The sequence below is a fragment of the Hemicordylus capensis genome, chromosome 6, assembly GCF_027244095.1.
Source record: "Hemicordylus capensis ecotype Gifberg chromosome 6, rHemCap1.1.pri, whole genome shotgun sequence".
Classification (NCBI taxonomy): domain Eukaryota; kingdom Metazoa; phylum Chordata; class Lepidosauria; order Squamata; family Cordylidae; genus Hemicordylus; species Hemicordylus capensis.
The window spans coordinates 14,455,145-14,472,862 of NC_069662.1; the positions used below are offsets into that span (position 1 = coordinate 14,455,145).

At 42.2% G+C, this 17,718-nt stretch overlaps 1 protein-coding gene across 1 annotated transcript; it reads left to right on the plus strand.

Annotated features, from left to right (window-relative positions):
- The first annotated feature begins 3,668 nt into the window (after positions 1-3,668).
- On the plus strand, positions 3,669-4,575 carry LOC128330927 (vomeronasal type-2 receptor 26-like). The gene has a single exon (XM_053264294.1). It carries the CDS (start codon positions 3,669-3,671, stop codon positions 4,551-4,553), a length of 885 nt encoding a protein of 294 aa, XP_053120269.1. The 3' UTR covers positions 4,554-4,575.
- The last annotated feature ends 13,143 nt before the right edge of the window (positions 4,576-17,718 follow it).

Below are 17,718 nucleotides of genomic sequence, written 5' to 3' on the forward strand. Positions count from 1 at the left end.
TTGTCATTTTCTTTCAATACTACAGCCACAACTCCCCTGAACACATTTTCTTTCAAACTGTGTTTCAACCTTGCCCCAGCTTTCACGTTCAAGTAGGAATAGTCTTTAATCTTTCTTCATCCTGTTTAGAATCCTATCCCAGTATAAGACTCAATGGTACAAGTAGTTCCTACTCAAAAAAGAAGTATTGTCTTATCTGTAATATTTGATGGAAGCTGAAATTTAGTGAATTGAAGAAGAAATACCTTGATCAAGAACAAAGGGATGTCCTTTTAATACTGTTTTTAAAAAACAAAAAACAATCCCCCCCCCCTTTTAGCTGAGTTATGGATCTTTTGACCCTGTGCTAAGTGATCAAACCCGGTTCCCTTTTTTCTTCCGGATGGTTCCAAGTGAAGACCTTCAATATATCGGGATTATTTTTCTGCTGAAGCATTTCAAGTGGAATTGGATCGGTCTGCTCACATCAGATGATGACAGTGGAGAAACATTTCTTCAAAATATGAGACCAAGACTTCTCCACAGCAATATTTGTATTGCTTTGGCACAATCCATTCCAAAAGTAACGAGTCGCACATTAAATACACACACTAAAAAAATGCTGTTGGAAATAGCTAATGCTGTCTGGAAGGAAGCAAAGATGAATGTGGTTCTTGTCTATGGGGATATTCATTCTGTGGAGGGTTTACGAATAATCTTCGAATACTGCGAATTTGATCTTAAGCTTCCATTGGAGAGAGTGTGGCTCATAACTGCTCAGTGGGATTGCACAACTCTTTCTTCATGGAATAAATTCACAGGGAAATCCTTAAATGGTTCTTTGTCATTCACACTTCACACAAAAGTGGTTCCAGGATTTCAGGACTTTCTTGAGAACATAACGCCATACCAGTCTATGATATATTTCATCCATCAGTTCTGGATGTTTGCATTTTTCTGTTCACTCCCAAAGCATGGCTTATATGTTCCAAATCATGACAACTGCACTGGGGAGGAGAAACTGGGGAGCCTCCCTGAATCTGTGCTTGAAATGGGCATGTCTGGGCAGAGCTATAACATCTACAATGCTGTTTATGCTGTAGCACATGCTCTCCATACTATTTATTCTTCGAAAACTAAACAGAAGGAAATTGAGAAACTCGGGGAAAAGAGTCTTCTGTTACGGCCTGTATGTATTTCCTCCTCCTTGTTTGCATTTCACTTCTCATTGCATTAGTTCATAACTCATAATAGCAGTTCTGTGATATAATGTCTGATTGTGGCATGCAGTTCCTGACATCCTGACTAACAAAGCACTGGTGAAGCAGTGTGAGGTAGCTTAGGCTGAGAGAGAAGGAACTCACTCAGAATCACACAGAATCAACCATGAACTTCATGGCTAAATGGAGGTTTGAATCTGAATTTGGGAAATTCAATTGGAAATTGAATCAAATTGCCCTTTTATGGGGTGACACAATTATTATGCTTTTCAAAAAAAAAAAATTTCAGGAAGAAAACCTTATATCAAACATCTTGTAAATGTTTATTCAATATTCAGTATTGTTTGATGTTTTAATTTATATGTGAATATTCACTGCTGTAAGATCCTTTAATATTCTTCAACAGATATTGCTATTGCCTCCAGTGGCTTGCTACCAATATAAACATGCTTAAAGGTATATTCCTGATAGGTATATAGTATATCTTCTCAGTGACATCTTCCAGTTGGTGATCAAGGGATTTGTGGTTAAAGTGATAATGTTAATGAAATTTTCCACAATTTAACCCAGGGTGTGAACTTTTTCTCCTCCCAATTAGCTTCATGCTTTTCTGAGCAATATCCATTTCAACAATAGTGCTGGGGAAGAAATCTTTTTTGATGAGGAAGGGAGCCTGCCATCAGGATACGATATCATCAACTTGGTCACATTCCCCAATGACACCTTCCAGAAAGTCCAAAATGGAAGGATGGATCCCCTCGCTCGTGAAGGAAAATGGTTCACCATGGATGGAAGTGCTACTGTATGGAACCACAAGTTTAAAGAGGTATGGAAGTCCTGTCCCGCCTCACCTTGCTAGGTTCCCTGACTTTAAGGGGTTTTCTCACAACCCAGCTCCAATATCAGGAGTCAAGAGGGTTGGGAGGGAGAAATGGGCTGAAAGGAATGGAGTGCCCTGATGGGGGATGCTCTGTTTCTCTCCTCTGGGCAATGCTCCAGGAGTTTCAGATTGAGGACTCCAGCAGTAGGGTCCAGGTGACCTCCCTCCACCCCCGACAGAGGAAATTATCAGCCTGACCCCAGACTTGCCTTGACCATTTTTGATGCCTCTGACCTCTTTTTGTCTGCCTCCAGTTAGACCCAACTTGGCTTTTGCCTGGTTCACGGAGTAGACCCTGAATATTTGGATATTTGGTTTTGAGAATAATAGAAGTGGGGGGGAATCAGAACATACTTCCTTGTTGTTCCTGTTAGATGCAACCCCGTTCCCGGTGTGTCGAGAGCTGCCATCTTGGATCCAGCATGATTGCCCAGCAGGGAAGACAAGTTTGTTGCTATGATTGTGCTCAGTGTCCTGCGGGAAGGATTTCAATACAGACTGGTAAAAATATGTATATTGGGAAACCAAATCCAAATGTTTAAAATTCTCTATCTTATTTTCTACATCAAATAGATGACTGAATTTCTCAACATACTTCTGTTGAACTCAAGTACCCTCTGTGCACTACACCTCCACTCACCATGGGCCACCCCAGCACCCCCCAAGTGCAGTTATGGGGCTGCTGAAACCTCCATTATTCCCTATTGAGAAAAACCTTAAAGACGCGTAAACTTCAAAAATCACTTTAAAATGATCCCTTTGCCCAATTCCTTTGAAATAATTCGGGTAGCTTACTTGCCCCCTTTGGACACTACCACCCACCACACTCCACCCTGGGCCACCCTTTCCCCCCTATGTGAAGAGATGCATTTGCTGAAACCTCCATCATTCCCTATTGAGAAAAACCTTAAAGACGCTTAAATTTTAAAATTCACTTTTTAAAAAAATCAGCCCTTTTCCCAATTCCTTAGAAATAATTCTGATAGCTTCCTTGCCACCACTAGGCACTACCACCAACTATACTCCACCCTGGGCCATCCCTTTCCCCTTGACATGAAGGAGAAAATCTTAAAGATGTGTGAACTTCAAAAAAATCACCAAAAATCAGCCATTTGCTCAAGTCCTCTATAATTTGAGTGGTAGCCTCCACCCATTAGGCACTTCCATCCCATCCCACTCTTTTGCCTCCAGGACCAGTTTTTTGGATGATAATCAGTTCATATTCGGATTTGGATTAATTCGGAACTGAATCGAATCTGGGGTGATTTGGATGGGTCTGATTTGGATCCGAAATGATATAGGGGTGTTTTGATTTGGGTGCAAAATCAAACATCAAATATCCATAATGCACACCCCTAGTGTAGATCACAGATAAAATGAAATAAATCATTAAATTAAAAACTATAAGGACAGCAAAAATAAGAGCAGCTTAAAACCTATCAACGTCACATGAGAGGGAGCAAACGTTAACAACCCGGTCTGTAGTAAAACAAGCCAGTCAGCAGATTCCAGTTAAAGTTCAACAATGTTTTTTTATCTTGACAAAACAAAGACTTTGTTGATGTATTTCAGATGCAGACCAGTGTGAGATGTGCCCAGAAGATCAATGTCCAAATGAGAAACAGGATCAATGCATCCCCAAAAGAATAACTTATTTATCCTATGGAGAACCATTGGGAGCGGTTTTGATTTCTTTTGCTCTTTTCTTTTCCCTGATCACCTTTGCTGTGATTGGGATCTTTGTTCAGCTCCGCAAAACTCCCATTGTGAAAGCCAATAACTGGAGCATTACCTGTACGCTACTCTTCTCTCTGCTGCTTTGCTTTCTCTGCTCCTTCCTATTCATTGGTCAGCCTAGGAAGGTGACCTGCCTCCTCAGACAAACCGTGTTTAGCATCACGTTTACTGTTGCTCTTTCTTCTGTGTTGGCCAAAACCATCACTGTCGTTCTGGCCTTCCTGGCCACCAAGCCGGGAAACAGGTTGAGGAGATGGATAGAGAAGAGGCTGGCAGTATCAGTCATCATTCTCTGTTCACTTATTCAAACTGGAATCTGTGCTGTGTGGCTGGCAAACACTCCCCCTTTCCCAGAGTTTGACATGCACTCTCAGATCAATGAGATCATTGTGCAATGCAATGAAGGCTCAAACACCATGTTCTACATCGTCCTGGGCTACATGGGTTTTCTGGCCACCATCAGCTTCACTGTGGCCTTCCATGCTAGAAAGTTACCTGATAGCTTTAATGAAGCCAAGCTGATCACCTTCAGCATGCTGGTCTTTTGCAGTGTTTGGATAACCTTTGTCCCAAGCTACTTGAGCACCAAGGGAAAATACATGGTGGCAGTGGAGGTCTTCTCCATCATGGCCTCTGGTGGTGGACTGTTGAGTTGTATCTTCCTCCCCAAATGCTACATTATTATTCTTAGACCTGATCTGAACACCAGAGAGCAACTGGTTAAGAAACGATATTGAGACACTGGACTCTTTCTGCCTTTTCTAGTTCTTCAACACCATGTCTCTCATCATTATATTCCCATATTAGTAGTGAAGGAAGACGTAGATTAGATAATACTGTCAACATGGGTGGTATCAGTGACTAAGTCTGGGTGGTATTGAGACAATGGGGGGAACTGTGGAAGAGCTGCTTGAACAATGAGCCATATTGAACAGCTCTGGCACTGCTTTGAAGGACACATCAGCCCGGCAGCACCATGTGCCCAGAATGCAGCACTGGATGTCAGCCAGCCTACAGTGTGGGCCACAGACTAAGAGTTCTCTCAAAGAAGGGAGATAACTGTAGACAGGCTTATACTTAAGGTTAGGTGAAAAAAGAATGACTGACAACCAGACTAACACAGTGTGTGGCCATCAAATGAAGCTCGTGTGTTTGACATGCATTCCACATTCATCCAGATCATGGTGCAGTGCAATGAAGGGTCTGTTACATGGGTTTTCTGGCCATCATCAGCTTCACTGTGGCCTCCCTTGCTAGAATGTTACTGATGGATTTAAATTTATTTATTTATTTGTTTGTTTGTTTGTTTGTTTGTTTGTTTGTTTGTTTAGTATTTAACGTATTTTTATACCGCCCAAAACTTACGTCTCTGGGTGGTTTACAACAAGATAAAAACAAAAGTAAAACATTAGTTAAAAACAAAAACAAGAAATTTTAAACAAAATTTAAAATTTTTGAAACAATATTCTAAAAATAAACATTAAAACAATTTAATGAAGCCAAGCATATCACCTACAGCATGCTGGTCTTCTGCAGTGTTTGCATGTCCTTTGTTCCAAACTACTTGAGCACCATAGAAAAATACATGGTGGCTGTAGAGGTCTTCTCCATCTTGGCCTCTAGTGGTGGACTGTTGAGTTGTATCTTCCTCCCCAAATGCTACATTATTATTCTTAGACCTGATCTGGACACCAGAGAGCAGTTTGTATGGGGAAAGAATTGTGGCATTGAAGTCTTTGGTTGTTTTTGTTGAGTAATTTCCTCCTATTCCTCCTATTTATTATTTTATTTATTATTTATTATTAAAACTTTTATACTGCCCTTCCAAAAGTCCCAGGGTGGTTTACATTAAAACACCATTAAAATCAGTTAATAATTAAAACAAAAATTATAAAGCATAAAACAATGATTAACAATTAAAAACATTGTAAAATAGCAATTTAATAATCAGAACCATTTAAAAACAAGTTTTAAAAAGCTGAGAAATCCTGGTTGAAGAGATGTTTTTTCAGAAGTTGTTTAAAAATTGCCAGAGATGAGGAGGCTCACATTCCAGCAGGGAGCGCATTCCACAATATCGGGGCAGCAGCCGAGAAGACCCATCTCTGTGTAGCCACCAAATGAGTTGGCAGTAACTGGAGACGGACCTCCTCATAGCGAAGAAGATGCTCTCTTAAATAACCAGTGCCTAAGCCGTTTAGGGCTTTATAAGTTATAACTAGCACTTTGTATTTTGTCCGGAAACCTATTGGCAGCCAGTGTAGCTCCATCAGTAAAGGAGTAACGAGGTCTCTCCAAGATGACCCAGAGACCAGCCTGGCTGCTGCATTCTGAACCAACTGAAGTTTCCAGATTACGTACAATGGCAACCCCACGTAGAGCGCATTACAGAAGTCAAGTCTGGAGGTTACCAACAGATGTACCACTTTTTTGAGGTCACAGATCTAAAGAAACGAGAACAGCTGGTGTATCTGCAGGAGCTGAAAGAAAGCACCCCTGGTCCCTGCCTCAACCTGAGAAAACAGGGAGAGGTGTGGATCCATAAATACTCTCAGACTGCGAACCTGTTCCTTTTGGGAAATGTGACCCCGTCTAGAACAGGTAGATCAAAATAGTCTCTATCGTTCTGACCCCGCACAGTAAGTACCTCCATCTTATCGGGATTTCAGCTTCAGTTTATTCTCCCTCATCCAGCCCATTACTGCTTCCAGGCAGGCATTTAGGGAAGATATGCCAACTCCTGAAGAAGTTGACATGGAGAAGTAGATCTGGGTGAACTCGTGAGCCGCACTGGACAAATTGGTCCCAAAATGAACATTGAAGTCCCCTAGCACCAAAAGTCTGTGAGACTCCAACGCAACTTCCACGGACAAGGCCGTGAGCTCAGTAAGGGATTCTGTTGGGCAACGGGGCAATCGGTACACCAACAAAAGTCCCAAAGTATCCCTGGTCCCCAAACTCAAGTACACACATTCAATATGGTCCGATACCCTAACAGGGAGATATTTAAGGATAATAGACCACAGCCACTCCACCCCACCACCCACATCCCCTCACCCTCTCCTCTACAGAATATCCTGGAGAAAGAAGCTGGGACCAGGCTGGGCCACTAGCCTCCCTCAACCAAGTCTCGGTAATACACACCAGGTCGGCCCCTTCATCCATGATCAGATCATGGATGAGTTCTGATTTATTTTGGACCAACCTGGCATTGCAGAGGAGCAAAGTAAGGTTACGTGGGATGTTGGCAGTGCTCCCCGAGGTCAAAGAGCTGGCAGGACAGCTAGAAGGGGAGACAGCTATTAGGTTTCTGACTACCCTTCCCCTGGAACAGCCTTCTGACCTGCCTGTGGGGGCCAAGAAGGAAATTTTTGGGTCGCACCAGATTGGCACTAGGCATGGCCTTTTTTTGCCTACTTCTCACTGAGTCCTTTGGCTTTCAGGCATAGGTTGGCACTGAAGGAACCGTTCACTTGGCAGGAGAGTGCTGGTGTTGGGTAGGTAGATTGAATAACAGTGTTCGGCTGGAGGCCAATTTGGGGTGGGAGCAGGGCCGGATTAAACTAGGGTGGGGCCTGTAACATATGTCATAAAGGGGCCCCAAATTTTTAAAATGCACGTAAATTTTAAAACATAAATTATTTACTTGCTTAGTAAAGTAATCCAATTTTTTCACTTGCTATACATATCATATTACAGCCAAGGCAATATTAAGGAGTGCTGTCAGGGCTGGACTGGGGACAATAAGATGCCGGTGGAATTTATGTGGAGAGGGCGCCAGGTTTTGAGCAGAATGGCTACTTAAGGGTGGGAGTATTCATTGCTGCCGAGTGCAGCAGGGCACAGTCAACATGTTGACCAGGATTCCCTCGATGGTATGCACGTGTGAATGTGTTCACAAGGTTTTTGATGTAAGCTCAGTTAATTGTAGCTCTCGCACAGGTTGAATCAGGAAGGCCCCACTCTGAATGCACATGGTGCCCACACACTGCCTTGAAACTGTCACTCAGACCAAACTCACCCCACACTCAGATGAAAAAAAATTAGAGAGAACAGTGATGAAGACCAGGGCTCCCAGAAGCATCGTGTATGAATGGCACATATTGGAATACGTGCTTGGAGTGCAGAAATGTGGAAAAAAATATGCATGAATACAGATCAGCAATATGGTTCACTGGCCACAGATTTCACAAGTGTTGAGCACACATGAATGGCTGCTGTTCATTCTCATCTCTGCGTCTGCAGTGGGGGAGCAAAGGGGGTTAATCTTTGCAAGGATGATAGCAGTGCCCTCCACCTTTGACACAGCTTCTGGAGGGGAATATAGTATTTTTGCATACATGGAGATGTACCCCACTCACCCCCACAGACAATGCCTCTGCATATTCCTCCCATCAAAATGATAGGAAGGAACAGCCTTCCAGGGTTTTTGCGCCCCAAATGTTGGGAATGGGGGGGGGAGGCTCGACTCACCAACTCAGAGTTCCCGTCCCCCCCACCCAGCTGGTTGCTGTGCCCGTTGTCATCAGTTGAGTTTTCTTTACATTTAGTCATAGTCCCATTTTTTCACTGTGCTCCTTGACTTTCATTACTAGAGCTTGCAGATCATCCGCATTCTCCGCGATCAGAATGGTGTCATCAGTATAGTGCAGGTTATAGCTGTTTCTTCCTCCAGCTTTAAAACCATGCTCATCTTCTTCCAATCCAGCTTCTCTCAGTATATGTTCAGCATATAAATTGAATAAAAAGGGAGAAAGTATACAGCCTTGTCGTACTCTGAACGTCTGGTTCACCACTATGGAGTAAATCCACCTGTCTCAGTGGAAACACAGCTGCAGCTCATTCAGACATGTCCTCGTGTGTCTATTCCAGGGGGCCAAGGAACAGCCTTCCAGGGTTTTGGCGGCCCAAAGGGTTGGGAATGGCGGGGGTGGCAGGCCGGACTGTGGGCACTGAGAGGGCGGGGGAATGTTTGTGGGGAGGGCGCCGGGTTTTGAGCAGAATGGGTAATTAAAGGTGGGAATTGGGGCACAGGGGCACCTCGCAGGGTGTGGCACACCGGGAATATGCCCTGTTGCCCTGTGGGCCAGTCTGAGCCTGGGTGGCTCGACTCATCAACTCAGAGTTCCACTCCCCACACGTGCGCTTTAAAGTTTTAACTGGAAAGCCTTTTTAATCTAGGAAATCCCCTGTATAGGTAAAGGGGAATCCCAGCTGGATTCCCATTTACAAGTATATTCCCCCGCCGAGCCAGCCTGCCAGCCAGTTCCATGAAATGGGGGGGGGGTTCAATTCTAACTTGGACTGGCACACACACACCCCTTTTGAGGGCCTTTCTGGTTCATCCTCGGGCCACCAAAAACAGGCCTGGCTCAGTCTGAGCTGGTTCGCATAACCCTCTTTCTCTCCCCTCTCTGTCTACACTGAGCCAGAAGCAAAGCCTCTTTGGAATCTTCCATTCCCCAAATCTCATCCTTCCCGACCTTCTCTCAATATCCAGTGCACCACTATGGGATATTTTATCACACTAATTCTGCCATGTAATGTATTTGTTTCACTAATTTACTTTCATTCTCTTTTAATAAATTTGAATTTGTTCACTGAAACCTTGTTTTGTCCCTTTGTTTTGTTATTAGTTCCATGTCTACCGCAGAGGGATAGACATTACAGTAGCAGCCCTAGGCCCCGCATCTTGTAACCATGGTTTCTGCCATAACACAGGTCCGGATGATCAAAGACAGCAAGGTTACTGAACATGAACAAAGGTTCTGCACTATGTCTGAATCCTGAAATTATTATTTTATTTTTACAAACTTGGGTAGGTTTTTTCCTGACCATGAATCCATTTATATACCACATCTTTGCAGTGGAGCCTAGAAACATTTCCATTCAATTGTTTATTTTCTTTCTGGGGGATTGACTTCTAATACTTGGTCATCCCTGCTTGGGCCATTTTGAGGGAAGACCTTACTGATGAATGCTAGGATACCCTATGGAAGGGGAAGAAGGGGAATGTTCTGCCTGACATTTTAGAAGATAAGTCACATTGGCTATGTAGGACACATTGGCGATCTGTACCCACTTGTTATAAAATCAATATATAAAAATAAAATAAAATATATCATCTGGATGCATTTACGAGAAGCCCCTTACTGCATGTTTAGTTTTCATCGCACTCAACCCAAGGCCCAATGACCAGCAGGCACTTGGGTCCCCAAAGTGTTAATTGAATCCTGTTATTGCCTGCTAAATAGCAAAAATTGGTTAGGAGGGAATAAAAAATGTTCTCGTGGATTGTATAGGGACCAGAGGACTGTAGGGAAAGTGTCAATCCACCCTGAAATTATCAAAATCACTATTATTAAGTTCTGCTTCTTGTGGAAGCCCCATGGCTAGCTAGAGGTCATTTAATGATAAGATTGGTTAATTATAACTCAGTAGCTCATACCAGGCTACATTCACTCAGTGTATAAGGATTTTAAAATGCCCGTGTTTGCCCTAAAACTCAGGAGACGTTAACATGAATCAAACAAGGTTCTGTGAAATGGAATTTCTGTGTTGGTAAAGTTCTTTGTGGGTAGTCTTCTCTAGCTGACAAAGCAAGTGTACAGCTGGGGTCAGATTCAAAATTTGCAGGAGTTCAGAATGGTTTGGTTACTACCATTCCTCCTATATCTGCCTGCTATTTTCAGCAGGCGGAACAGTAGGCAAAGATATCTGTGCAAAATTCAGCACAATTCCAAGCCAGGTTCCAGAGAAGACATTACCATTGGGGAATTTGGATCCTTCTTACAGGGTGGTGTACTTCGATTCAACTTTACTGTACCACCAGACAGATCCACAACAGGATAGTGAGTAGTGCATCTTTTGATTTAATGGTTGTATTGGGTCTTTTAGGTAGGGCTGATCTACTGTATGCCTATCTGGTTTAAATTATTCTAGTGGAGATTCGTTATCAGTGGCAGCTTCTGATATGCCTCGCATGGAGGCTGCAGCATCTAGCCATGGTGTGTGAATGGACCTTAGCAAATCTAATAGCACAGTCTGATCTCTAATCATTTGCATTCCAAATCTCCTGGGTTTGATCTCTGGCATCTCCAGGCACAACTGGGAAACTGCTCTGTCTGAAAGCAGATTCCCTGCCAGTCCCAATAAAGAATAGTGACCTAGCTAGACCAATGGCCTGATTCAATATAAGGCAACTTGATATCCTTGTACGTCCATATATCATACCAAGCACAATGATTTCCAAGGAGGTAATGTAATGTAATGTAATGTAATTTACAGTCATTGACCAAACAGAGAGTAAAAACCAGTAAACATTAAAATATGTATATACATATATACAGTTTAAGATTGGGGTGATATCCCATTATACCTTTTAAAAGCAATATAACTAAACTTAGCTACAGGAATAGAAATTAAAGCATCTTTGTCTGAAAGCCGATGTTTTACAAGGTTAGCATCGGATTGATCTGCCAGTTTACATATTAGAGGAGCAATAAGGCGTTCCCTGGGATACAAATGGAGATTACAGTGGAGAAGGATATGTGCGACAGTTTCTGTATCTCCTCATCCACAACGGCAGTGTCGTTCTTCTAAAGGCACACCTTGAAACCTCCCAGCTAGAAGTGCGGATGGAAAGGAATTAACCCTTACTCTTGTGAATATCCATCGAAACTTAGAGAAAGTAATTGTCGACAGATATTTTGCGGGGAAAAGATCCATATTAGTTCTTATAGCTCTATCAAACTCTGGAAGCGCAGCCCAGTTTTCTTGGATCTCAATATCAACAAAGCGTTGTTTCACTACTCTTTTCGCATTCACTAGACCCAATTCCAGCAGTTGGGCTGGGTCTAAGCCTAGAGAGGTGAGCTTCGTACTTATTGTAGTACACCATAATGGCTGGGGACTAACTGAAAGAAACTCAGGAATTAAACCAACTGGTCGCAGATGTATTTTCAACCAGAAATAAATAATCAAAAGCCAGGCCCGAGATTCAATTTTTATGAAGCCAGCCTCTGTCCTTAAAGTCACATTTGCTGTACATTTTGGTGTACCAAATAAATTCCTCAAGAACCCTGATTGGGTTCTTTCCAAAGTGTCAAACCTTGAGTATGGACCTAGTTGTATGCCATACAATAATTGCGGAATGACCTTTACAGTATAAAGCTTTAAGGCAGCTGGTATGTAGCCTGCACCCTGAGTTCTGAAAAATCTTAAGATTGCTGCTGTGCTGCGTTTTGCCGAGTCTGTGACCATACTAAGATGTGCTGATTTCCCAGCATTATGTTGAAAAATTACCCCCAGGTATTTTATTTGATTTACCTGTTCTAGTCGGTGTCCATCTAGCATCCATACAATTTTTTTAACTTTATTGGTGAAACACATGATTTTAGATTTGTCATAATTAATCTGTAGATGCTCATCTCGGCAGTAAAGTGCTAAGGCATCTAACGCTCTTTTGAGCCCAACCCTGGTTTGAGACAGAATTACTGCGTCGTCGGCATACATCACGATTGGGATTTTCTTGTTGGCTAGTTTTGGTGGGTGTGTGTCAGATGTCTGCAAACACTTTATCAAATCGTTAATGCAAAGGTTGAATAGGTAAGGGGCTAGTACACACCCTTGTCGCACCCCTTTCCTAGTGGGTACTAAGTTTGTAAGGTTACCAGCATGGTCTAAACGCACTCTTAAAAAGGAATTTTCATGCATTTTGATGAGCAAGAGTAGAAGCCTTCGGTCCATAGAAGTAGCCGCCAATTTAGACCAAAGACGGCCTCTAGAAACTGCATCAAAAGCCATCTTAAGGTCTATAAAAGCGGCAAACAGGGGTCGCTTATTCCTTTTTACCTGTTTGTCCACAAGATGTTATAATATTAGACAGTGGTCTAATCCAGATCTGTTAGCTCTAAATCCTGCCTGCTCATCCTCAATAATGCACTCCTGCTCCATCCAAGCACATAGTTTGACACAGAAGTGCTTGGCATAAAGTTTACTTATGATATTTAAAAGGCTTATTGGTCTATAATTAAAGGGATCATCCCTTCTGCCTTTCTTATGGATGGGAACCACAATCGCCGTTCCCCAATCCTGGGGGAATTGTGCTGTTTGATCAATATGTGTGAAGAGAGCAGCCAGAACAGGAGCCCACCAATCTTTGTAGAGCTTCAGAAGTTCCGGCGGGATACAATCGTTTCCAGGTGCTTTCCCACATTTCAGTTGCATGATTAATTGCTCTATCTCTTTAGTGGAGACCGGAGACCAGTGTGGTAATGAACCTATTTGAAGGAGGCCTTGGGGAGAGATATCATTATAAAGTGCCCAAAAATGAGTTTCCCATCATTCTTGGGTTATTGAGCAGGCCTGAGTGGAGTGTATCTTATTATTTGCTATTGAAATTAGTCTCCAAAAGCTCATTGAGTCATTGTTCTTCACTGCACTTATTAAAAGTGACCACTTCTTTTGTGTATCAGCCCTTTTTTTTTAATCTAAGAAGGGCTTTATATTCCTTTTTCTTTTTCGATATTTCTATAACCAGGTCGGCAGAGGGATTAGAGCTAGCATATTTTCAAAGAGTAACAAGATGTTTTTTAGCCCTAATACACTCATAATTGAACCATTTTTTAGGGCGGTAAGATTTTAGTTCTGATCTGGCGTGGTCCGGTTTGGTTATTAAAGCTCATCACCAGTCAATGTAGACACCACTGAGCAATAGTCTGACTCGGATTAGAGCAGTTTCCTATGTCCATAGGAATTCATGAAGGGGAGCTTTCTCCCAATGGCTCCATATCAACAATGGGGAAAGATGTACTGGCTGCATATCTGTATGTCAGAAAAAATATACAGCTAGTCTTAAAGTCATTCAACTCTAATTGTTTGTTTGTTTAACACATTTGTATTCTGCCCAAAATGCAAGTCTCTGGGCGGTTTACAACAAAACATTAAAAACAACCAATAAAAATATTAAAACATTTCAACCATTAAAATTTAAAATGTTAAAACAATTAAAAAGACAATCAAACTATTATATGTTGTCTTCCATACTTGCAAGCAGAATAAATAGAAATGCAATACACTTTTTTGCTGATCTATGCATGTAAAACTACATTAAAATCTCATTGCAGTTTAATTTCTAAAAATTACCAGCATGTTCTTGCCTTCATCTTTGCAATTCAAGAGATCAACAGGAATGACCACCTCTTACCCAATATCACACTGGGATTTGAAATCTATGACAATATTTTCAATCCGCTGAGAGCCGTTGGGAACACTCTGCAGTTCCTCTTCACAGGGCAGGGGAATCCCTTCAATTACAACTGTGACGGGAAGCAGCAGCTAGTCCTTGCCATTGGTGGGCTCACCTCCCCAAATTCCATGCAGATGGCCAGTGTCTTCAATACCTACAAGATCCCACAGGTATGTCTGTTCCTAGCGATGACTAGCTGTAGTCATTCAGAAATGGCTACGTTCCTGAGGTAGCTCAGTTTGGAAGCAGCTTTTGAGAAGACAAGGCTTCTCAAGTGGAAGACAAGTGGAAAACAAGTGGAAGACAAGTGGAGAACATTTGTTTTTGTTCCTAAAGTAGAAAGCAAGAGGGCAAGCAAACAAACCAACAAAGGGGAATGGACAAGGTAAGTTTGTTAGGGATAGTCTTTTATAGGGTTTAATTTCTGGCTGTACCCCTACTAATTGTGCAAAGAGGCACCTTTTTGATGTGGTGATGATTCTCTTTATTTAGCAGTGGGAGATTAACTGGCACAATCCAACCGCAGCACATTACCTTCAATGACTGTTGCTGATGTCTATATTTCTTTTTACATTTTGAGCCTTTCAGGGACAGGGATCCATCTTATTTATTTATTATTTCTCTATGTAAACCACTCTGGAAACATTTGCTGAGAAGTGGTATATAAATATTTGTTGTTGTTGGCTGGCTAGGGGTTCATTTTTGACAGGGCAGTTTCAATTTCAGTTTCAGTTGTGCCTAGAGAGAAAATGGGTGGGGATTGGCTACCGCTATGCTCTGAAGGTGCCTCAGTTTGGAAGCCACCCTTAAGAAGACAATGCTGAGACAAGGGCAGTTTTTCTTTTTGGAGATCTGTGAGCAGGAGTTTGGTAACAGACATCAAATGAGTTTTGTGAGGGGTTTAGAAGGGAAGTTGCATGTGGGCCCAGAAGTGGTCTCCCTTTATCAGAAACGAGACACCAAGCATGAGAAGGTGAGTACTGCCCCACTTTTGTAACTTTCCTGGAGGAAGAGCTTGATACCTTTAATTAGATGATGATTGCAGCTTAGACCAATCTGTGAAGGAAACAATCTCTATGTCTGCATTTACACAGAACATGAAACCGGAGGTGAAGTGACCTCCAGTTTCAAAAACTGTATGTCTGAATGTGGACAACCACAGTTTCAACAGAAAATGAAGTTGCGGTTTTCCTCCTCTGAGAGTGATTTGCACTTTTGGTTTGTAATGAGGACCACCACTTGGACAGTTCCACCGGAGGACTTGGAACCACAGTTACAAACCACAGTTTGTTATATGCAAATGCAGCCACTATATTCTAAATTCTAAATAACCAATAAAACCAGTTATGAAGCAAGAATGCCTGAAGCAGAGGGGGTGCCTCCCAGAGTGTGACTATCTGCCTGAGGTGCAGAAGTTGTGGGTGTGCGTTCGGTGCAAAGAGCTCCTGGCTCTCAGGTAACAAGTGCATTCTCTTGAAGCCAAGATGGCGGACCTGGAGAAGCTCAGGGAAGCACAGAGGTTTGTGGATGAGACCCACAGGAATGTGATAGAGGCATCCTATTCCCATGCTGACAGCTCCTCTACTCTCATAGATGATGATGATGATGATGATGATGATGATGATGATGATGATGATGAAGAATTCGATTTCTATACCACGCTTCCAAAAATGGCTCAAGGTGGTTTACACAGAGAAATAATAAATAAATAAGATGGCTCACTGTCCCCAAAGGGCTCACATTCTAAAAAAAAAAAATACAAGATGGAAACCAGCAACAGTCACTGGAGGTACTATGCTGGGGGTGGAATCACCAAAGAGAATCACCACAGTAAAAGGTGCCTCTTTGCCCAGTTAGCAGGGGATGAAAATCTTAGGGATGCAGGGCATCAGTCTGAAGAAGAGAGGAATGCTCTCTTAGAAGGGACACCTTCCTTGCATAATGCTCCCAAATCCTCTCACACATAGGATACTCCTCCGGGGATTGGGGGCCTCCTAGTAGTGGGCAATTTGATAATTAGGAACTGGGGAAGGGGAAGAAGAGTGAAACAAAGATGATCAGGGGCATGGTGCACCTTTCTTATAAGGTAAGTCTACAGTGTCTGGGGCTTTTTATTTTGGAAAAGGGGTGGCTATGGGGAGACATGATGGACGTTTTTAAAATTATGCATGGAGAAGAGAGAGTGGACAGAGAGAAATCTTTCTCCCTTTCAAACAAATCTCATGGGTCTGAAGGCCAGGTAAAACAGGACCAACTAAAGGAAGTCATTTTTCACAGAGCAGAAAATTAATCTATGCAATTCTCTGCTTTGGGATGTGGCAAATATACAGTAGAACCAAAAAATAAAAAAGGCATGCCCTCACCTCTTGCCAGTTGGCTTCTCAGAGGCATCTGGTAGGCCACTGTGTGAAACAGCAAGGCTGTTCTTATGTTCTTGAATAGAAAGGTTTTCATCCCCTTACAAGTCCTTAGAGTGTTTTCTCAAAAAATTAAGGAATAATTACTCAGTCCACTGTGCAATGTCTTGTTTTCAATACATTATTGTTGTCATTTTCTTTCAATATTAGGGCCACAACTCCCCTGAACACATTTTCTTTCAAACTGTGTTTCAACCTTGCCCCAGCTTTCACGTTCAAGTAGGAATAGTCTTTAATCTTTCTTCATCCTGTTTAGAATCCTATCCCAGTATAAGACTCAATGGTACCAGTAGCTCCTACTCAAAATAGAAGTATTGTCCTATCTTAAATATTTGATGGAAGCTGAAATTTAGTGAATTGAAGAAGTAATAATTTGATCAAGAACAAAGGGATGTCCTTGTAATACTCTTTTTAAAAAACAATTATCTCCCATATAGCTGAGTTATGGATCTTTTGACCCTGTGCTAAGTGATCAAACCCGGTTCCCTTTTTTCTTCCGGATGGTTCCAAGTGAAGACCTTCAATATATCGGGATTATTTTTCTGCTGAAGCATTTCAAGTGGAATTGGATTGGTCTGCTCACATCAGATGATGACAGTGGAGAAACATTTGCTCAAAATATGAGACCAAGACTTCTCCAGAGCAATATTTGTATTGCTTTGGCACAATCCATTCCAAAAGTAACAAGTCGCACATCAAATACACACACTGAAAAAATGCTGGTGGAAATAGCTAATGCTGTCTGGAAGGAAACAAAGATGAATGTGGTTCTTGTCTATGGGGATAGTCATTCTATGGAGGGTTTACGAATAATCTTAGAATCCTACGAATTTCATCATAAGCTTCCATTGGAGAGAGTGTGGCTCATAACTGCTCAGTGGGATTGCACAACTCTTTCTTCATGGGATAAATTCACAGGGAAATCCTTCAATGGTTCTTTGTCATTCACACTTCACACAAAAGTGGTTCCAGGATTTCAGGACTTTCTTGAGAACATAACTCCATTCCAGTCTATGATATATTTCATCCATCAGTTCTGGTGGTTTGCATTTTTCTGTTCACTCCCAAAGCATGGCTTATATGTTCCAAATCAAGACAACTGCACTGGGGAGGAGAAACTGGGGAGCCTCCCTGAATCTGTCCTTGAAATGGGCATGTCTGGGCAGAGCTATAACATCTACAATGCTGTTTATGCTGTAGCACATGCTCTCCATTCTATGTATTCATCGAAAGCTA